Consider the following 23,015-nt stretch of genomic DNA (forward strand, 5'->3'; position numbering starts at 1 on the left):
CGCATTCATTAGGTATTTAAATTGAAATACATGTGATTTTCTGAACTATTTGATTAGAAGAGATGCATATATTTAAGCAGAGGAAATGAGACACAGACATCAGAACTGGCATAAAGTAAAACCAATAAAAGCCCCCATCTTCCCAGACAGTTGGGGTTCCGGCAGTTTTGATGAAAATGCACATTTTCTTTAATTACAAAACAAATTACCAGTTGATTCAAATACACTTCACCCTTAAGGTGTTTAAAGCACTTTTTAAAATAAAGTTTAAATTGATGTATGTTTTGCATTAGTATGCATCTGAATACATCGTGCCTGGATTTCTGTTGAAACATTTTGTAACAGTATGTCAATGCCAGTCATCTTTGAATTACTTAAATTTTGACAGACATTTCTCAACAACATCCAACGTAATATAGTTATGCCAGTGCCAGATGCAGGCATTTGAAATGTACACTCCCATCAGTCCTGAAGTCCATTCCTGTTTGTTTTCGAGACATCCAACCAAAGTATAGGTGGCCAGTGAAGAGTATAATTGTTTATTCATTATCCATGAGGACTCACTTGGATTGTGGTAAGGTTTTTCATTAGAATGTTTGGGTTTTTAGAGATGGATGGTAAGCCAATATGGAGCTTGGAGAATTGCTTTTAATAAATATTTAATATCCCCCTTACAAATCTAGTTTTGGGGGGAATTCTGTGAGTTGGTCAATGAAGGCTAGGAAGGTCTAGTTTGGGAAAGGCTGGAATCAAAAGGCTGGAATCAAAAGAACTTACACTTTGAACGTTTGAAAAGCTGAAGGAAAGTTGTGACATAGCCTTTAAACACAAATAAAACACAAAGTTAGTTTTTCAGTGGATCTTCTAAGTTTGCCTTAGCAGAAATCAGCCTGTTCTATTGATTGAGGTCATTAGCCACCTTCTCAATATTGGTTGAGCAATGAGTGTTGTTTCTCTTTGGCAGGACAAAGGAAATCCTTTCCTACCAGTTTGATATAAACTTCTTCTTTAATAAATAATGGAGGCCAATGATTTGTTGGCTAACCCATAGATTATGGCTTAGAATATCATTGTGGTTGTTGTTGTCTTGGCTGTTCTCTTTTAGGGCTTATTTGATCCATTCTGCACCCCAGAACACACTAGCGTCTTCCCTAGGTCTCAAAATTATAGGCATAGCCTAAGACACATGTCTATATGAGGTGAAACAAAACATTATTTTCCTACCCTGCTAAGTAGAATGTCATCTTCAGAGGTGGTTGAATTATATGGGAACCTGACCAGAAACATCTCATAAACTGCTCCAGCAAGAAACAGAAATACACTTTTTGTAATCTGAATAACTAAGCCTCCTGTGACCAGATGCTCAAGATTGCCTCTATCTGATGGGATCTACTAGCATCTTGTTTTTAACAGTGTCTCCATTCAGGCAATTTTCTCACATACTTTTTCAGTATGTTGAAAAAGGTCAGAAACGGGTGAAATCCAGCAGGTTATGACAGGTTCTGCAGAACCGGTAGCAGAAATTTTGAGCAGTTCGGAGAACCGGCAAATACCACATCTGGCTGGCCCCAGAGTGGGGTGGGAATGGAGATTTTGCATTATCCTTCCCCTGGAGTGCGGTGGGAATGGAGATTTTGCAGTATCCTTCCCCTGCCATGCCCACCAAGCCACACCACGCCCACAAAGCCATGCCTACAGAACCGGTAGTAAAAAAAAATTGGATTTCACCAGTGGTCAGAAGAACCATTTCCACAGAGGAAGATAGGGCACCCCTCTTCTGAATGTAATGTTTCCAAGAGAGCACTTCGCTACTCCAAACAGGAGAATGCTCCAGGTATGTCTCAAGATGCATTTATTTGAAAGGAGAGAGAGAAAGAGATGTTGGAGAGCCCCTTCTAACATCTTTCTGCTATTTTTTAATGCAAGGTTTGGTTTCTTTCTCTTACCTTCGGTATAGTGGGAATTTAAAAGCTCCCTTTCATTTTTGAGTAGGGTCCAGCATTCAAGCAAAGGTTCAGTGCTTCTTGACATTTGCAAGGATGCGGGGATTTAACAAAGTATTGGTGCCAGGCAAAGAGCGGAGATGCACAATGTCCTGAATAACCAAGAGTGGCAAAATATAAGTTCCATGTCTTGTTCAAGCTAAGAGTAGATTGTGGGTTTTCTCTTGATGCTCTCTGAGCTTGGTTGGTTTCCTGCAGATGTTTTATTACCAAATAAAACATTAAATAACATCATCAGTGCTAGAAGGGAGTGGGATTTGCTCTCATTTTATATACTAATGGATTGACTTGTTGGTGTTGATGGGAGTGGTTTTAGTGTTTCCTTGATTAGATTGTTGTTTATTGTTACCTTGTTATCTGTGTTGGTAGTTCCTTGATTAATTAAAGTCTAATTAGGACCACTTTCCAACACTGCCACCAACAGGGCAATCTAATAGTATATAAACTGAGTACAAAGCCCACTCCCTTCTAGCTCTGATGATGTTACCTAAATGGGTAATGAAACATCTGCAAAAAAAACATCAAGTTCTGAGAGCATCAAAGACCCCAGAATTCAACCCTGAGCTACAAATATTCTCTTCCATAATAGCAGACTTATTTTAATTTTAATTTTCTGTTGCTATGAACAATGATTTTCCAGGAGTCCTAGTTAGCAAAAGCTGAGTCTTCTAACAAGATTTAATTGCTGTACATTACATGGAGATGAGCAGCCATATAAATGTGATTAATAAAATTGCTTGCAACAGGAATTGGCCAACCTGCCTATTGCTCAACTCTGGCATTGTGGGCTGAGAGAAAAGTAAGCGGTCCAAAGTCACCCAGCTGGTTTTCATACCTAAGGCAGGGCTAGAATTCACATTCTCCTGGTTTTGAGCCTGGTGCCTTAGATGCTAGACCAAACTGGCTCTCAGCGTGAAATCCCACATGTGTGGAATTAAACTGGTGTTTAAATCTGAAACATCAGAAAGGTATTCTTAGTGAATCCAAGCTTGAGTGAGATCTTTTGAGATAGGTGTCCTATTTTGGGAGCTACAGAGCAGTATTAAAAGGAGCATCGGTGGTGATCCTTTTTTACAATGCAGAACTCCAAAGGATGATAAGAAAGAGATACTGAAAATATCAACAATTTAAACTGTCATCTATGGACACTAGATTTTTGGAAGTCCAGAGCTACTATCAAAGAAAGATTGCCTCAGGGGTGAAATCCAATTTTTTTTACTACTGGTTCTTTGGGTGTGGCTTGGTGGGCGTGGTGTGACTTGGTGGGTGTGGCGGGGAAGGATACTGCAAAATCTTCATCCCCACCCCACCCCAGGGGAAGGATACTGTGAAATCCCCATTCCCTCTCCACCTGGGAGAAGGATATTGCAAAATCTCTATTCCCACCCCACTTTGGGGCCAGCCAGAGGTGATACTTGCTGGTTCTTTGAACTACTCAAAATTTCCGCTACCGGTTCTCCAGAACCTGTTGGATTTCACCCCTGGATTGCCTGGTATTTTGGTCTAGAGGTCCCAGAATTCCTTTCTATTGTCCATGCAGACTGGAACTATTGAGAATTGATGCCCAAATGCTTTCAGAAAAGCAATTAATGTCTCCCTTTGCAACCACTGTACCTAAAACTGATGTTCTTGGCATAAGAAGCAGGAGACACAGTTGATCGTGTACTTCTCTAAGGTCCCTTTTGTCACAATAGTTGTGATAAAAGGCATTCTGCTAAGGCCTCTTTTTTTTTTTTTTTTTAGTATTTTATTAGTTTATCCAAATATAAAATACATAAGTAAAAAGCAAATGAAAATTCAGGTAATCCTCAATTTACAATAGTTTGTTTAGTGACCATTCAAAGTTACTTTTAAAAAGTGAGTTATGACCATTTTTCACACTTACGACTGTTCTCCCATTGTGGGACTCAAGAGTATCCTTCTGCTGTCTGCTAAGTCTGATGTCATTCTGCTGTTCTCAGATTGGAACACCATCATCTCAAATATCATTGCTGCACTCAGTTTTCAGCATACTAAAAGAAGCTTATTAAGGATAAATAATTAATTTGAATAATTGAGATTTACGGTAAAGTAATGAGCAGTGGAAAGAAAAAGGAAATTGCAAATTTTGAATTATTGTGTGCATTATTAGTTAGCTCCCTCCTTCACTTTTCCTTTTTGTCTTCTTATATTTAAACACATACTATTTGCATTATAAAATCCCGTGTGTGTGTGTGTATCTATCTATCTCTACATATCTATGTCAGATAGATAGATAGATAGATAGATAGATAGATAGATAGATAGATAGATAGATTTATTTATTTATTTTATTGTTCAAATTTATATACCACCCTTCTCCTGAAGGACTCAGGGCGATGAACAGCCGAAGATAAAAATACATAGAATACAAAATTTAAAAATAGTTTAAAACAAATTAAATAGTATTGGCCCATGACAATTAAAACACCCCCAATTTAAAATCAAATTAAGAACTAAATTACTCAATTAAAAGAGTTAGACCAGCCCGGCTTGTTGGAATTGAGGGCGCGGCGGAAGGTGCATAGATCTGGAATCCTCCTTATCTCTGGGGGCAATTCATTCCATAGGGCAGGTGCCCCCACAGAGAAGGCTCTCCCCCTGGGGGCCGCCAGCTGACACTGTTTGACCGATGGCACCCCGAGGAGCCCCTCTCTGTGGTAGCGTACTGGCCGGCGGTAGTAGATAGATAACAAACTCTTTGGGTTATGATTGGTCATAAACTATAATAAATATTGGTTCCCCCAAAAGTTGCTATGAGATGTTTCCATTCCACTCAGCACTTTGAATGAGAAGTAGAAATAAGCTTACTTACAACGTTGCATGTGGTTTGACTTTAAAGTCCTTTTTCTGGAGATAAATAGTGATAAGATATTAAGGTTTTTTTTTAAAAAAATAGCAATAGTAAACATTCATTAGAGTCCAACCAATCAAGCGAAATTCTAGAGCACAGGTATCATGAAGACCTGAATAAAAACTAATTATAATATTTCATAAGTAACGAGCAAGCAGTTAGATCAAAGATATATGGCATTTACCACCCAATATTACTTATTTGTTTATTATTTCAGCTCCTTGGCTCTATCTCAATCAGTTATCAACAATCATTTGTTTATAACTTAGCAGCTCCTCCCCATTCAAGTCATCATCAACCATTGCATTGAGATCAGGTTTCTCCACCTGGTGCTCTTCAGAAGTGTTGGGAGCTCATCTTCCAGAATGGCCTGGAGAATTGGTTTAGGGCAGTAGGTGAACTGAGAATTCGGGGAATATTCTCATGGAGTATGAGATTGAGAAGGCCATCCTGCCCTGAAGTTTGTCTCCTCCTGGAGATTAATAGCTGAGCTCTGCTGGTGCACACACAGAGAAGCCATTAAGACTGGACCACTGGGTAAAAACCCAGGAACCTGGAGGCCGCCACTCCCCAGATTTTATTGCTGGCTTCATTGTTTAAAAGCTGTGGCCTTTTGTTTCCTTCATCTGGAGAAATAAAATGCTGCGTTCAAAATACAATTGAACTCTGGAATTCAGTCAAACACTTCGAAAACTTAAAAGAAAGAGAGAACAGAGTTTGAGCAGAAACTGGATAGAAGACAAATCAGGAGAGACAAGGAAGACCCACCTGAGTTCCTTCAGTGTTGATAATCCCATCCTTTGGAAGGTCCCTAAAACTTTCCCCCCATTTGTAAGTAAATAATTAACAAACTATATCTGGCTGGCTGGCTGTCTAACGTGAGAAGTTTTCTATAAAAATATATTTTTATTCTTTATACTGTTTCCATCTTCCCTTAAAACATTAACAGAATCCACAATGGGCTGAGAATCAAGAGTCTCCATTAGATGATTGAAAGGTAAGCTGAAATTAAATTAAAAATAAAAATAAATTAAAAATAGCAAATGGGGGAAAATCTTTTACTCAAAGTACACCCATCAAATTAAGTCATCATGTAGACTAGGGGTGTCAAACTCAAGGCCCAGGAGCTGGAGCCGGCCCACGGGATGCTTAGATCTGGCCCACGGGGCCACCCCGGAAACAGCGAAGGACTGGCCCGTGGTGCCTCCGCCAATGAAAACCGAGCTCAGGAGGACTGCGTGCAGCCCTCCTGAGCTCCATTTTTGCTGGCAGAGGGTTGCAGGCAGCAGTTGCAGTCAAAAACGGAGCTTGGGAGCCTGTTTTTGCAGGCAGAGTGCTTGGGCCACCACAGGCACCCACAACATGAGTGATGTTGAGCTAGCCACGCTCACCCTGGCCATGCCTAACCCGCCCCCCCCAAGGTCAAACACAACCCTGGTAGCGCAGCAGACTAAAGCACTGTTATTAACATCAGCTGCCTGCAATTACTGCAAGCTCAAATCTCACCAGGCTCAAGGTTGACTCAGCCTTCCATCCTTTCTAAGGTAGGTAAAATGAGGACCCAGATTGTGGGGGCAAAAAGCTGACTTTGTATAAAATATACAAAAGTGTGAAGGCTATTGCTTAACCAGAGAAGGGCGGCATATAAATCAAATAAAAAACAAAAACAAAAAAAAAACCCTGATGCGATCCTCAGTGAAATCGAGATTGAACCCCTGATGTAGACATTTCCACACCCAGGACAACCTCCCCTATAAAACTTCGTTGCTGTATCCAATTTCCCTGCAACTGCTCCTAAAGACAAACTTTTTGCTTTTGCTATTTGCTTTTAGGAAAAGCAAAATCTTTCCTCACAGCAGTCTGGATCTCCTTTTTATTTATTCTTCTGCAACCCTGGCTCGAGTTGGAACTCCAAACTATTCTTCTGACATTGTCTGTCTATCCTGTTTATGTTACCTAGTTTGGCAATGAAACATCTGCAAGAAAACGACCAAGGACCCCCTATTTCAACCCTGAGCTACAAATATTATCCTATATCAGTGCCTGTCTGTCTGTCTGCCTGTCTGTCTTGGAATCACTGGTGCCTGCCTGCTTTTCAGATACATGCAGAATGATGAGTTGTCAAGAACCCAAACACCATCAGAATATTATTTGCCAAGACCCACCCCTTCTGCTGTAGCTAGAGAGGCACCCCATTATATTCAAGCGAACTCCTTTTATCCCGCTTAGTCTCTCAAAAAAGCTCCATCAAGTTCACACTGTACCAAAGAAAGTTTCACCTTGCCAATGTAGTACCAAGCACAGAGAGGGCGAGGACAATTGAGCGTCTTGCTGTCCGTTTGGGGCCTTGCAGTGTGGAAGATGAAAGTCCACCAGAGCAAGGTGCAACTGTAATAGGCCTCTGAAACCCAGCGGCATTTCTGAATATCGTGGGAGCCATGGATATCCTGGAATTAGATGCCCAATACAAGAGGAAAGTTGCTGGCAATGTAAGAAGCTGTTTCTGTATCTCTCACAATGGAGGAAGGGGGAACTGGGGTACATGATTCCAGGTAGTTACACATCTGCATGGGATTGTGAGAAATCTGGGAATCCTTTCTCGTCTCAGGTAGCTTTTCTTCTGCTGCATACCTTTCCATCAAGGTCTATGGCAGGTGTCAGCAACCTGCGGTTCCAGAGCTGCATGCAGCTCTTTGGGCCCTCTATTGTGGCTCCCTGTCGGGTGATCCCACCACTGGCTGGCTCCACTCCTTGTCCTCCCCTCCCAGTCACTCCTCACCTGGCCTGAGAAGGTAAGGGCAATGGCTGGAGATGGAGAAGCAGCCGGGGCAGAGACAGAGAGATACAGAGAGAGGGGGAGAGAGAGAGACATAGAGAGATACAGAGAGAGTGGGGGAGGGAGGGAGAGAGGGAGAGAGAGAGAGAGATCAAAAGGATTTTTTGGTTCCTGGTGTTTTTTAACAACCGGTTCTTTGCCCTAATGACTGGCTGGGTAGGCATGGCTGGGGGGGGGGTGTCATGTGACTGGTGGAAGTGAGTTACATCGCGTTGGCCACGCCCACCCAGGTTTTGTGGCTCCCGGTGTTTTCTTTTCTGTGGGAAATGGCTCCAAATGGCTCTTTGAGTGTTTAAGGTTGCAGACCTCTGGTCTATGGAGATTCTCTGTCATCCCAGTTGTCCCAAAGGCCAAGAGACAAGTGGACTTTCTCATTTTCCATTGAAGACATTTCACTTCTCATCCATATAAATCCTTCCATTCCCTACCATCCAGTCAGAGCTGAAGAAGCTTCTTGGATGAGAAGCAAAATGTCTTCAAAGAAAAAACAAGAAAGTCCAGTTGCCTCTTGAAAAAGCACCTTTGGCACTTTCCTTCAAGGAGAACCAGGACATTGGCGTCTCTTGGTTTGGATAAGAAAGATCTACCCAAAACTCTTTGCATCCATCCAATGGTGAAATTCAATTTTTTTTACTACCGGTTCTATGGGCATGGCTTGGTGGGCATGGTGTGGCTTGGTGGGTGTGGCAGGGGAAGGATCCTGCAAAATCTGCATTCCCACCCCACTCCAGGGGAAGGATACTACAAAATCCCCATTCTCTCCCCATTCCTGGGGGAAGGATATTGCAAAATCCCCATTCCCACCCCATTCTGGGGCCAGCCAGAGATGATATTTGCTGGTTCTCTGAATTACTCAAAATTTCCACTACCGGTTCTCCAGAGCCTGTCAAAACCTGCTGGATTTCACCCCTGCATCCATCTGAGCTCCACTTCCAGAGATTGAATGTGGATGCTTGGTGGGCATTTCCTATTCATCTGGGAGCAACAACATAAAAGTGTTTTTCAGAAAATGGGTGCAAAACAATGCAAGCTTATATTAGAGAATTCAATTTTAAAACATTACATTGTTTTGCAACTGCAATTTATTGAAGTTAAGTAATTTTAGATTTTAGATTTTAGACTTCCCCTGTTTTTCTGTCTTTTCAATAACAATGTATAGGATGACCCTGACAGCTTTTATACGGCTGTGAAGATCTGGTTATAGACCTAAACTTGGAGTCCTGAGTGTCTTAAGGACCTTGTTTCTTGGCTATATTAAAATTCATAGTAATAGTTTTATTCAGTGACCATATCTATTTATTTTGTATTGTTTTAATTGTATTTAATTGTAGCTTTAATTTTATTTTTTTATGATGCATTCCATCCAGGATCATTTGTTGAGATGGGCGGATATAGGAATAAAAAAAAAAGTTAATGAAATCCTGTTCTTCAAAATATGATAAAACTAGCTCTGTCACATCTAAAGACCCTTCCCCTGCTGATAAACAGAGGCCATAGTTTTGTCCCAGAGTCCTATTCTCATACCACCACTTCAGAAACAGTGTTGCTATTTTTTTCCTTTCAACAGAAAATTCCACTTCTCTGTTCTTCTGACAAATAATGTCAGGCATGAAAGACTAGGTGCATACAAACTAGTCCAAATTGAGTTATTGCTAAATAGAAAATAGAAAATTCTCAGGACTCTTCCCAACTAGCAGATAGCACTTGCTTGGTTGGAGTTAGATACGGGTCCAAGGAATTAAAGGGAGGTTGGACTTTAGTTCATTTGTGGCTATCTTGGGATTCTAGAATGATTCCTCTTTTAACTATGCCTCCAGCTTCTGCCTATCCCTCTCCTACATTAAGTGTTGATTAACAGATAATAATAACCAATAATTATTGCAACCAATATCCTCTCACCAACCAGCACGTTCCCACAGGGTGGGCCTCCTCAGGGTGCCGCCACTAAAGCAATGTCGACTGGTGGTTCCCAGAGAGAGAGCCTTTTCTGTGGGGGCACCTACCCTTTGGAACAGGTTACCCCCAGGGATATGAATGATCCCAGATCTTCGTACTTTCCGTCGTGCACTTAAGACCTTTCTGTTTCACCAAGCCAGACTGGCATAAATCTCTTCTAATTGTTCTAAATCTTTATGCTGCAAATTCTTAACCGATGAACCAAATTGGCTTAATCATCTTATATTCACATTTTATATGTATGTTATTTTAACTGTTCACCGCCCTGAGTCCTTCGGGAGAAGGGCGGTATAGAAATTGAATAAATAAATAAATAAATAAATAAATAAATAAATAAATAAACAAACAAACAAACAAACAAACAAACAAACAAACAGAGAGAAAATAGTAATATACCATATCTTCCCATTTCAGGATAGAGCGTTTGGCATTAGGTCTTATCTTAGAGCATTTAGTGTTAGCATTTACTTTGTTCCAAATTAAGAGCCTTGGTGGCGCAGCAGACTAAAGTGCTGTTAAGTAGCACCAGCTGCCTGCAATTACTGCAAGTTCAAATCTCACTAGGCTCAAGGTTGACTCAGCCTTCCATCTTTTCGAGGTAGGTAAAATGAGGACCCGGTTTGTGGGGGCAATAAGCTGACTTTGTATAAAAAAGAACACCGCTTAGGGCCCCCCGAAAAAGCCCTACTAAGCAGGTATATACAAAAGTATGAAGGCTATTGCTTAACACATTGTAAGCCGCTCTGAGTCTCCAGAGAAGGGTGGCATATAAATTGAACCAATAAATAAATAAATAAATAAATTTGGCAATGACTCTCTAGATTGTACCTAGACAAGTGTTCAGTCCAAAATGAATACAATACAATAAATGTAGATTTATTTTATTTAGCTCTACCCAATGTAATGAATTAATACATTATATAAGAGATGAATAATTAGCATTCTACACTGAACACTGCCTGTGGGGTGTCCATATTCTGTGTTGGCATAATATTATTGCCTCTGAATGATATAAGTATAAAAAACATTCTTTAATATATAATCTGATTATCAGTTCTGCCCAAGCAGAAAGGTTGAAGTCTATATGAATCTCAGATCAACTTTCCCAAAGAAGAGACTTAATTACTCACTCACTCACTCATTTATTCATTTATTGTTTATTTGTTTATTTATTTAAGAAGTTTATATAGCAACACAACTCATACCCAGTGATTCCAAGTCATCATCATCCAGATCCCTAACCATCAAAGATGATTAAGGGGTTGAAGGCTAAAACATATGAAGAATGGTTGTAGGAATTGAGTATGTCTAATCTAGTGAAAATAAGGACTAGGAGTGACATAATAGCAATATTCCAATATCTGAGGGGCTGTGACAAAGAAGAGGAGGATCAACCTATTTTCCAAAGCACCTGAAGGCAAGACAAGGAACAATGAATGGACGGAAACTAATCAGGACAGAAGCAACCTAGAACTAAGGAGAAACTTCCTAATAGTGAGAACAATTAAACAGTGGAAGACTTGCTATTATAAGTTCTGGGTGCTTCATCACTGGAAGTTTTTAAGAAGAGACTAGACAGCCACCTGACTGGAATGGTATAGGGTCTCCTGCTTGAAAAGTGGGTTGGATTAGAACAGGGGTCCCCACACAGCCTACTTGTGGGCCGTGAAGGGTTTGCAATAGGGCCACTGAAACAGACGACTAATGCATATGTGCACATCCTCACTTGGCTGAGCAGCAGGCGTGCACTTGCACTTACATGATAGGCAGGTGCGTATGCATGCCACTTGTGGAAATGGAGCTGTGCATGCATGCATGCGCTTGACAGCCACTTGCACGAACCACCCCCTCTCCCTGCTGGTCCGCAAAGCTGGAAACATTGGGGAAGTAGAAGACCTCCAAAGTCCCTTCCACCTCTGTTATTCTGTTCTGAATGGATCATAGCTCAACTGTACAGTGTGCATAAGCTCACAAAGTCCTAGGTTCAATCTGTAGTGTTTCTTGAGAGGGTAGTTTTGTCTGAAATTCTATAAAGTTCAGTGAGCCTGTCATAACTCTAAAGATCATCCAACTAACTTTGGGATTTTAAACTATTTGACCAGGGTGCAAGTCAACTTTTCCATAGTGAGGGGTGGGTCACTGTTAACTGTTCCTTGTTCATATAAGATTTGAGTTTTATTTCAAATCATGGGATACTCAGACCATCCCAATCATTGTCTCCAAGTAACATACATACTCAAACTCCTTAAAGTAAGCTTAAACAGAAACAAAACTTTATAATAATATAGTAAGAACAATGATTTAAGGTAGATTAAACTTCTGTATTGTTCCTTTCCAAGGAGAAAATGGTGAATCAGGATGATGGGTGAGAAAGCAGAATTTCTTAGCTCCTTTTTTGGGTTGGTTGGATTTCTCTGGAAATAAATAGAACCCTTAAACTAATTATCAGTATGCCATCGGCAGAATAAAGGAACTGCAGCTTGGGACTTAAGTTAGTTAGTTAATTTAAGTCTCCAGGGCCAGATGGTTTACATCTCAGAAGCAACTAATGGAGATCACCACAGAATCTTTTTGGTAATCTTTGAGAATTTCTGAAGGATTGATGAGGTCCCAGAAGATTTGGGGAGGTCAAGGATTATCCCAGTCTTCAAAAATGGAAAAACCACAGGCCTGCTAGCTTGAAGACTACACAAGATGAGGTTCTCAAAAGGATGATCAAAAAAGCGTGTTTATGGGCACTTGAATAGGCATGCTACAATTAACAGGAAACACCATTTTCAGAAACAAACTGTGCACACTAACTATCTTTCTTAGGCAGAGTTTCTTGCTTAGTAGCAAAATACTAGCTACAATAGAAACTCTCTCATTCAACTCATTGATAAAAATGTTGAACATAAACTCTGCCCAACACTACCCTCCAGTTAAAGTGTTACCATTAAGGAATTCTTTGGGTGTGGTCATCCAACTAATTGTGGGTCCATCTAACAGTGGTAGTTTCTATCCCATATTTTACAATTCTATTAAGGAGAATGTCACAGGGTACTCTTTCAAAAGCTTTACTGACACCCATACAGGCTCTGTCCACAAACCTTCTCCTGATCTACTAAGCTGGAAATTTATTTAGAATCATTTTGGTAATTGATAAAAGTTTAGAAATATTGCAGGATCCAATTTGGGTCAATCGATCTTGACTGGATCCTGCAACATTATCCTGGAACACATATATTTGCCTTCATTTGTTTAGAAATATTTATTGACACAGAACTAATTTTTCCTTCTGAATGGTGATGGTCAGAATTTTATCCAAGGAAGATGGGAGGTTAAGAAATATGAATTATAAATAAACAAATAAACTTAGGTCATCAGATAAAATCATCATCTTTTTCCTACATATTTCCATATTATGAAGCAAATTAGGTAACTACAATTGACAAGGCTTTCTCTGTAATGGCAACCAAGGTGGAATTTGTTTTGCCAAGTTGTCAGACGTTAATGTTTTTATTTTGGATTAACTTAATTAGTGTGATGAATGCAATGTTTTGTCTCATGGTGTTAATTCTTGTTCATCTAGTAGCCTACACTAATTAAAATTTATATTTAATTTTACCAGTTATCCAAATTATTTTAAAATAACAATAATGGGTACAAATCTTATAATTACCTGAATTGTAAATCTAATTAAGATAAATAACATTATATGTAATGGTATCATATTCATCATACAATTAATTGAGTTGCCCTTTCTGCTTCCTTATTAGCATGTTTGAGCAGAAGCTTCCAATTGCTAGTAAGTAGATGAACCAGTACAACTGGTCCATTCCCATTATTTTTCTGTAAAATTTGTGAACACCCAGAATAATGGGTGTGGTACAATTTAGGGTAAATTGTGTTGAAATTCGACACCTTGCTAGCTGAGATTCCAGCTGTGGAAAAACATAGTGGAAGAGGAAAAGAGAAGAGAGGGAATAATGAATAAGATTAATTGTTAAGTAATAATAAGAACAACCTTCATAAAGCATTATGAAATATTATAATGTCCACAATATTCCATTTAAAATTGAACCCACCACTCACAAAATCCCAGGCTTGGACTATTAATTTTGGCATTTCTTAGTTTTGATCTCTTTCAAAATGATAGATAAAAGTCAAGATGGCAACAGGACCGTATGACCAAAGTGCCACCCATTTGGATGTGTGTCACAATGTGCATTACAAACAGGTGAAGCTCTGGTCGCACTGTTGCAGCTGCCCTCTTGATGCTTTTTTACCCATGAGCTGCAGACATTCCCTGTTCAACATTTATGTGAAGCCGCTGGGTGAGATCATCCGTGGTTTTGGGGTGAAGTGTCATCTGTACGCTGACGACACTCAGCTGTACATCTCCACCCCAGACCACCCCAACGATGCCCTTGATGTGATGTCTCGCTGCCTGGAGGCCGTGCGGGTCTGGATGGGGAGGAACAGGCTCAGACTCAACCCTTCAAAGACCAAGTGGTTATGGCTTCCGGCGTCCCGATATAGTCACCAGGTGCCATCGCTGACTATTGGGGGGTGAATCTTTGGCCCCCACAGAGAGGGCTCGCAATCTGGGTGTCCTCCTGGACGCACGGCTGTCTTTAGAAGAACATATGACGGCCGTGGCCAGGGGGGCCTTTTATCAGGTTCGCCTGATTTGCCAGTTGCAGCCCTTTCTGGACTGGGACGCCCTGCGCACAGTCACTCACGCCCTTGTTACCTCCCGGTTGGACTATTGTAATGCTCTCTACATGGGGCTCCCCTTGAAGAGCACTCGGAGGCTCCAACTGGTCCAGAATGTGGCCGCGCGGGTGGTTATGGGTGCAACCCGTTGCGCCCATGTGACTCCCCTCCTGCGTGAGCTGCACTGGCTCCCAGTGGTCTTCCGGGTGCAATTCAAGGTGTTGGTCACCACCTTTAAAGCGCTCCATGGCACGGGACCCAGGTACCTTCGAGACCGTCTTCTGCCACTAATAGCCTCCCACTGGCCAATATGCTCCCACAGAGAGGGTCTCCTCAGGGTGCCATCGGCCAAGTCATGTCGGCTGGCGACACCCAGGGGGAGGGCCTTCTCTGTGGGAGCCCCAGCCCTGTGGAATGAACTGCCCCCGGAAATTCGTAAGATTTCTGACCTCCGGGTATTTCGCTGCGCACTCAAGACCCTGTTGTTCTGCCAGGCTGGGTTAGCAACATAATTTTAAATTGGATGTTTTAAATTTTTGGGGTTTTAAATTAAGCCAAATTTATTTAATATATTTAAATTATTTTAAATTGATGTTTATTCTGTTTTTAAATAGGCTGTACACCGCCCTGAGTTCCTTCGGGAGACATTATTATTATTATTATTATTATTATTATTATTATTATTATTATTATTGTTGTTGTTGTTGTTGTTGTTGTTGTTGTTGTTGTTATTATTATTATTATTATTATTATTATTATTATTCCAGGAAAGCAAATTGAAAATGCAACAAAACAGTATGTGTTGTTGTTTTTTTACATTTCTTTTTTCTTCTTTCTCCCTCTTCCCGTTTGTTCTATCTTAGAAGAGAACCATGCTGCTTAGGCTCCTGCCATTTCTGGTCTCCTGCACCATCTATTTCATTATTTTGCTCCCTGAGCCCAGCTTGAAGAGCACTGTCGTAAAATGCTTCCCCACATTCTCCCTGGCGTTCTTTGTGGCCACTCAGTCCAAAAATGGAGGTGTCTTCAAACCGTATTCCCGGTGGATTTTCCACGGTCTCTTGTTTGCATGTGTGGGAGATGCCTGCTTGGTATGGCCAGAGTTCTTCCTTGCAGGTATGGTGTTTGAAGGTTTATGACACTGTTGGGGAAGTATCTAGGCTAAAATTTGGGGCTGGTTTTAATCATTTCAGTAGCTTAGTCACCAAATCGGAAAGTCCATTACTTTACATGGGTACCATTCCTTATCTCCCAACAGTTGGTAGATGAAAAGTAAGCACCCTTCTAGTATTGCATTATAGTTTATGAGCCAGATGTTTAGACTGGATTTGGTATTTTGTCTACCTATTATTGTTATATTTATTTATTACCCGCTTGTGATGATTGTCTGCTCTTTTTTATCCTACCTGTTGTTTGAACAGTCTCCCTCAGAGATGGACAACCTGTTCTGTCACCGTCCCCACACACACACAAACAGCCAGCCGGGGGTTAAAGAAGTACTCAGCACACACAAGGTTCGTTATCAGGAACTTGGCAGCAATACAATAACCGCCTGCCAAGTGCTTTACTACAAGAAGAGGGAGTGTTCCTCCACCAGATAACACCAACGAATACACACAGTTTTCAAAACAGTCCAGCTCAAACATGAAACCTTCAGCAGATTTAGGAGTTGTACAAAGTGACTAGCCAGAAGTTGGCTTTGTCCGTCACAGAGTCTAAATAGCCACCGCACTCTCTTATATAGCCTGTGGGGTGTGGTCCAGTGACTCAGCTTAATCCCTGGCACGCCTCCTCATCCGCTGCAAACGTTTATCTCGCCTTTGTTGGCGTGGATCCAGGAACGACTTATCACCCTCATCGTTGTCATCGGAGACACCTGGCTCCTGGTCAATCTCCTCTCCCTCGGCAGACACCTGAGGCATTGCCAGAGAGGAGGGGCCTGGAGAGGGAGGCCTGGCTGGCTCCTCTCCTTCATGTTCGGAGCCTTCTTCCTCCGATAAGATGGGCTCGGGGGTCGGAGCCACAACACAATCCATAGTCCTGTAGATACACTATTGCTGACCTATAGATTCCAGCACCTTTCCCCACAGTCTATACTGGTCACTGGGAACTGCAATTCAATAAGATCTAGAGCAGTGTTTCTCAACCTCATCCATTTTAAAATGTTTGAACTTCAACTCCCAGAATTCCCTAGCCAGCACTGCTGGCTAGGGAATTCTGGGAGTTGAAGTCCACACTTCTTAAAGTGGCTGACGTTGAAAAACACTGATTTAGAGAAACATCATTCCTGTATGCTGATTGATGCTGGGGTTTATTTTAGATGTGTCTGAGTGTGTGTACTTATACATAATTTATATATGTTAGCATTGTTGTCAAAGTTGTCAAAGACAACCCAGAGCATAACTGTTCAGCCTCAAGGCCTGGATCTACTGAGAGAACAGCCAGAGACACACAGTCAAGTACTTTTCTCCAATCCATGATCTGGCAGAAAAGATATACTGGCGTAATGAGAGCCAGTTTAGTCTAGCAGTTAAGGTGCTGGCCAAGAAACCAGGAGTCTGGGAATTCTAGTCCTGCCTTAGGCATGAAAACCAGCTGGTTGGGGGACTTTGAGCCAGTCACTCACTTACTCAAAACAACCCCTCTCAAAGGTATGGAGAAAATATTAGATATACCATGAGTTATATATATTAAAAGGCAGGATAAAAATCTAATAATAAATTATGTTGCCTTCATTGCCATTTTTATCTTGATAATTAGGACAGCAAAAGCAGTGGTGAAATCCATTTTCTTTTACTACTGGTTCTGTAGGCGTGGCTTGGTGGGCGCGGTGTGGCTTAGTAGGCGTGGCAGGGGAAAATACTGCAAAATCTCCATTCTCACCCCACTCCAGGGGAAATATACTGCAAAATCCCCATTCCCACCCCACTTCTGGGGAAAAGATATTGCAAAATCTCCATTCCCACCCCACTCTGGGGCCAGCCAGAGGTGGTGTTTGCCGGTTCTCCAAACTGCTCAAAATTTCCGCTACCGGTTCTCCAGAACCTGTCAGAACCTGCTGGATTTCACCCCTGAGCAAAAGGTACTGTTTTAATGCATGGCAAATTAAGTAAAGGAATTGTGGGATTTCCCTGGTTTCACTCCCTTGCACAAAGGAAAAACTGTCACCTGTCACTTTCCTTAATTTGGGGTGAAGTAGGGCCAGATGAATTTATCTGAATGCTTAGCCAGCTTACATTCCCCAACTAACAGACTGCAGGTGGGGAGATATAACACCCCACTACCTGTCCTTTGGGCCATTTCTGAACATGGGTTTAATGCTTTTCTCAAAGTGCATTAAACATAGGTCCTAAAACAACCTGACTAGCTGGTCATAGATCTGGAGGAGGAAGCAATCAATGAACAGTGAACATCATCATTAAGTATTGCAAACAACTACACGGCTGTACTTTGGCAGAACTGCACGTAGCTGTGCTTAGACACAGTAGCAACCTCCCCACTCCATCCCACAAAGTGATGAAAAGAACAAAAGGTCTAGTGTGGTTCATTGAAGGTCCTGTCTGAAGGAGGGGGGAATCTAATGCACTCACTGGGGACAGAAATGCAGAAATGGCAAATGCACATTTCTTTTCCAGTTTGAAGTGACTTTCCATGCAGCAAAGGGCCAATGTTCTCTTGAAAGCATAAAAGGGCCTTGGTAGTACAGTGGTCTAAAGCACCCTGTTATTAAGAACAGCTGCCTGCAATTACTGCAGGTTCGAATCTCGCCAAGGGTCAAGGTTGACTCAGCCTTCTATCCTTTCTAAGGTAGGTAAATTGAGGACCCAGTTGTGGAGGCAATAAGCTGACTTTGTATAAATATATACAAAAGTATGAAGGCTATTGCTTAACGCATTGTAAGCCGCCCTGGTCTCCGGAGAATAATAATAATAATTTTATTTCTATACCGCCCTTCTCCCGAAGGACTCAGGGCGGTGTACAGCCTATTTAAAAACACAGACAAAACAACAATATAAAATTTAAAATAATTAAATAAGTGGCTCAGATTTAAAACCCCAAAAAATTTAAATACCCCAATTTAAAACTATTATGTTAGGGCGGCATATAAATCAAATTTAAAAAAAATAATCCTGATTTCTAAACACATATTTAGCATGTTGACTGTGCTAAACAAGGATATGTAAGATGCCCACCTGACAGATGCTTTGGGAAATGGTGGACAGGCATTATGGGAGCAGATGTCTCTGGGGAAGCCAAGATGTCTGGTCTCTCCTGCAAGCTAAACGAACATAGTCACGGAGGGCAGTGCCCAGAGCAGGAGCACATCTGCAGGAGACTGAATTCAGAAGGAACTGGGCAGGTTCCAACTCTTCAACCCATCACCAACAACATCCTTAGGGAAGTGTGTCTAGACAATTTCCAGAGCAACAACTGTGTTGGAACAAGATGAGAAATATCACTTTAAAACAAGAAAGCTAAAGGTGGCTGCAAATAGTTCAGAGGTGGGCTAAGGATGAAATGAGAGCAAGATTGAGAAGATATGGCAAAGAAACAAAGCATCATGCCACCATCTGAGGAGCAGAAAAGCCAATACAGATAGTCCTTGACTTAAAACCGTTCATTTTGTGATCATTCGAAGTAACAGCAGCACTGAAAAAAGTGACTTATGACCATTTTTCACACTTAAAACCGTTGCAGCATCTCCATGGTCAAAACCTGAACACTTCACAACTGGCATGTATTTATGACAGATGTAGCGTCCCAGGGTCATGTGATCACTTTTTGCAAACTTCTGACAAGCAAAGTGAACGGGAAAGCCAGATTCACCTAACAACTGGGTTACTAACTTAACACCTGCAATGATTCATTTAACAGCTGTGGCAAGCAAGGTTGTAAAATGGGACAAAATTCATTTAACAGCTGTTTTACTTAGCAATGGAAATTTTGGGCTCAATTGCTGTTGTAAGTCAAGGACTACCTGTAATTTGCATTTTGTCATGTGTAATACCAATTCCCGTCACACGAGGGAGCCAGTTAAATGCATATCACAAATGCAATGAGAAGGTATAAAATCTAAAGATATACAGGGTATTTATTGCAACATAGAGTCCCCATGAGTGAGTAGGCAGCTGTATAAATTTTCCAAAATAAATAAATAAAACATCTGGGAGGAAATATGGAGGATGACAATGTCCAGAACTGGTTTGAATAGCTGTATATATCCTGTTCCTTACGATCATGTAAACAGAAAGACAACGTTAATATGGTAGCACATCCAATCCAGCTCTTGCAATTTGAGGCTTGATTGTCTTTGGAGTGGCTGACAGTTATGGGTCCTGGGATTTGGCAGAGCTGGAAAGTACCAGATTGGGAAAAGCTGATCTTATTCTTGCAGAAACAAGCAAGGGGATTTAGCCTGCCTTATAGTTTGAGAAATCCCAATCTATGGATTAAGATGAAACAAGAAATCATCTCACCTATCGCCAAGTTTTTAAAAAAAACAAAATTATGAACATACATGGAAACAAATATTGTACATGAATTTCATCTATTGAAAGTATAGTAAAGCTAGGCTACTTTCCTTTAGAGATGAATATCTCATTCATGGAAGGAAAAGTTCTGTAGTAAATTCTCAGTAGTAGCTCTTTGGAGTTGTTTGCTATATATTAATAGATTGAGAAGGACATCAAGATACTTTCTGATGAACCCTTTTAATACTGTCAAAGGCAGTTTGTGGGTTTCAATCTGGTGCCACAGATACATCCCTTGGTTACCACTAAACTCTCTGCCCCACCTGTTCAAAGGACAGAGGTCGTCCTCAACTTATGACTAGAGCTGTGAACTTCCATCCCTAAGCAATGTAGTCGTTCAGTTGTGCCTGATTTTACAACTTTTGTGCCACAGCTGTTAAGCAAATGCTCTAGTCCAGTGTTTCTCAACCTTGGAAGCTTGAAGATGGGTGGACTTCAACTCCCAGAATCCCCCAGCCAGTGCTGCTGGCTGGGGGATTCTGGGAGTTGAAGTTCACCCATCTTCAAGCTACCAAGGTTGAGAAACACTGCTCTAGTCCTTAAGCATATTGGATTCCCCCATTGAATTCGCTTGATAGAAGCCCCTTGGGAGGGTACAAACAGCCACCAGATGGCCCTGCGATGCAGCAACTCTTATAAATACATGCTGGTTGCAAATCGGGGTTTCCTGAGCAATGGGTTGGACTAGAAGACCTCCAAGGTCCTTTCCAACTCTGTTCTTTTCTGTTAAATCACCAGAATTGTAATCACATGACTGCAGGGATGCCGTGATGGTTGTAAGTGTTAGTACTGGTTGTAAGTCCAAGGCCTAATTGCAAGTCACTTAGCGCCATTAACAGTTGTTAAAATAAATACCGGAATAAGAAATTGCAGATAGGTTATGAATGATTATATAGATATTTGGTGTGTCTTTAAGTAATAAAGCTAGGCGGGTAATTAGGGAATTGAAGGAACAAGAGATGTGGAATTTCATAATTGTTTAGACTAGGATTGATTATGATTGTTGAAGTTTATACCCTGTAATTTGTTCTGGGAAGAGGAGGGGGGAGGGGGGAGGTTGAGGTAGGGAAGGGGGGGGAATATGTAAACTTTTTGTAAAAATTTTCAATAAAAAAAAAAGTTTAAGTTCACAATATACTTTAAAACACTATTAATATTAATAATACAATTAGATTACCTAATATTAAACTTTCACCTACTAAGCTTAGCTTATTTTTAATTATAATAGATTCTATTATCTGTTGATATGTATGCTACTATTTCCCCTATTCGTATTTTCTATATATTTTTTCTTTTTATTAATAAAAAGTTTGTACTCATTAAAAAAAACAGTTGTTAAATGAATGGTCATAAGTGGAGGACTACCTGTACTGTTAAAAGCATTCCTACACCTAAAATATCATCTTTATTTCCAAGAATATCTCTGGTCTTAGAGATAAATATGGCAGGTGGGTTGCAATCCAGTTCTTGGAAAATGTGCGCCCTGGCCAACCCCACCCATAAAATATTAACAAGGTAAACTGAGGGTTTGAAGAGGCCACAAACAGCTTCTGTTGGTCAAAAAATGGATGCGCACGAAAGATGAGGCGATCGGCTTATGATTTTGCCACAATACTCCATTTTGTCAGGGAGCTTTCATTTAAGGGGGAAGGAGAAAGTGAGACACCAAAACACATGTAATAATACAGCCTTCAAGAAACAGGCCGCCTGTGTCATGTTCTTCCTTTTCAGAGCATGCATTAGAGAGTAAGGCATTAAATATTTATCAGGAATAAACATAGCTACCCTTTAGCCTTGCTGTGCCTGTATCTTTTCTTTCCCAGTTGAAAAGAGCACTTAGACACCAAATTGGGGACAGAAGGTAGACAATAGTCCAGGACTGAATGAGGCAATTTTGTAGGTCATACTCAGAGTGCCTTTTCTTGGCTTAGCAAGCTGCAATTATAGAATAATCCTGTGCATCTGAAGTCATAAGCCAGAGGAGGCTGCTAGAATGACTGAACTCGCGGTGGCTGATCTTGATGGAGCAATGCAGCTCATGTGGCTGTTGTTATTGGTTTGCCTTTTCTCCCCTTTACAGGAATGGGTGCCTTTGCCATCTGCCACATCTGCTACATCGCAGCCTTTAGCCGGGCTCCCCTTCAACCTCTCACCTTCCTGGTCATCCAGGGACTCGTGGCTGTGAATTACGTGGTGATCCTGCTGCCCTGTTTGTCAGGTTTCTACACGTGGGCAGTGCTGTTTTATTCAGGCCTCCTTGGCGTCATGACCTGGCGTGCATTGTCTTGCTCCAAAAGGTTGGCTTCGGCAGGCAGCTTGGTCTTCATCGTGTCTGATATGTTGGTTGCCCATGACAAATTCTGCACCCCCCATCCTCTCGCCCGTGTCCTGTACATGAGCAGTTACTACCTCGCCCAAACCTTGATTGCCCTCTCAGTAGATTCTCCGAAATTTTCCTCAAAGGAGAACTGAGTCTTGAATTGGACTTCTGGATTGACCTTCAGCATCAAAGTTTTGCCAGGCCTTCTGCCTCTCAAATTCACACTTCTCAAGTTCAACTAACTTCTGGATGGGTTGAAACTACAACTCCCAGGATTCCCATGGGCCAACAATTATGAGTAATCAGCAGCAGCTATATCCATAATCCTCAGACAGTATGGACTTTGTGGATTCTCAAGAATTGTAGGGCTGTATTCATGGAGGACACCACCTTGGAAGAAGCTCTGGTCAGATTCTTTTCAGAAGTTCAGGTTCTGAGTCCAAATGGTTCTAAGAACAGCTGCCGTGTCCTCCACATTTCCTATCTTCATTGTTATTTCACAATTTTCTTCCGGGGTGTGTGTGATGATGTCAATAATCTAATAATAAAAGGACTAATGACAAAAAGAATTATGAAGTATTTATTTTATTTAAAGGACATGTTTGCTAAAAAAAACAAACACCTGTTTTGTTGCCTAATTAAAGCAGCCCAGATAGTTAGCTGCATTGTGTGAACATAATATAGGTCTGGTTGTGTATTTCCTTCTCCTGGTCAGAACTAACTTTCAGTGCTGTCTTCCTCAAGCTTGGACCTTCCTTCCTATCCTACTATTATCCATTCAAATACCTCTCAAACAATC

General features: G+C 41.2%; 1 protein-coding gene across 3 annotated transcripts; it reads left to right on the plus strand.

The window, feature by feature from the left end:
* The first annotated feature begins 449 nt into the window (after positions 1-449).
* On the plus strand, positions 450-22,769 carry TMEM86B (transmembrane protein 86B). 3 transcript variants are annotated; one of them, XM_034423233.3, is made up of 5 exons: positions 450-574; positions 5,825-5,872; positions 6,836-7,364; positions 15,229-15,481; positions 21,977-22,769. In XM_034423233.3, the coding sequence occupies exons 3-5, from the start codon at positions 7,314-7,316 to the stop codon at positions 22,366-22,368; spliced, it is 696 nt and encodes a 231-aa protein (XP_034279124.2). In that variant the 5' UTR covers positions 450-574; positions 5,825-5,872; positions 6,836-7,313; the 3' UTR covers positions 22,369-22,769. The 3 variants fall into 3 exon arrangements, with proteins under 3 accessions (XP_034279124.2, XP_087747979.1, XP_087747980.1); XM_087891853.1 differs by lacking the exon at positions 6,836-7,364; XM_087891854.1 differs by lacking the exons at positions 5,825-5,872; positions 6,836-7,364.
* The last annotated feature ends 246 nt before the right edge of the window (positions 22,770-23,015 follow it).

The sequence above is a fragment of the Pantherophis guttatus genome, chromosome 4, assembly GCF_059756535.1.
Source record: "Pantherophis guttatus breed Tessera chromosome 4, ASM5975653v1, whole genome shotgun sequence".
NCBI classification, from domain to species: Eukaryota; Metazoa; Chordata; class Lepidosauria; order Squamata; family Colubridae; genus Pantherophis; species Pantherophis guttatus.

Bases quoted from the DNA above. Each gene is read 5' to 3' on its own strand.
- TMEM86B (XM_034423233.3), top strand. From the start codon at position 7,314: ATGGATATCCTGGAATTAGATGCCCAATACAAGAGGAAAGTTGCTGGC. The intron at 7,365-15,228 runs GTAAGAAGCTGT...GTTCTATCTTAG, and splicing joins AGAGGAAAGTTGCTGGCAAT to AAGAGAACCATGCTGCTTAG. The intron at 15,482-21,976 runs GTATGGTGTTTG...TCCCCTTTACAG, and splicing joins GCCAGAGTTCTTCCTTGCAG to GAATGGGTGCCTTTGCCATC.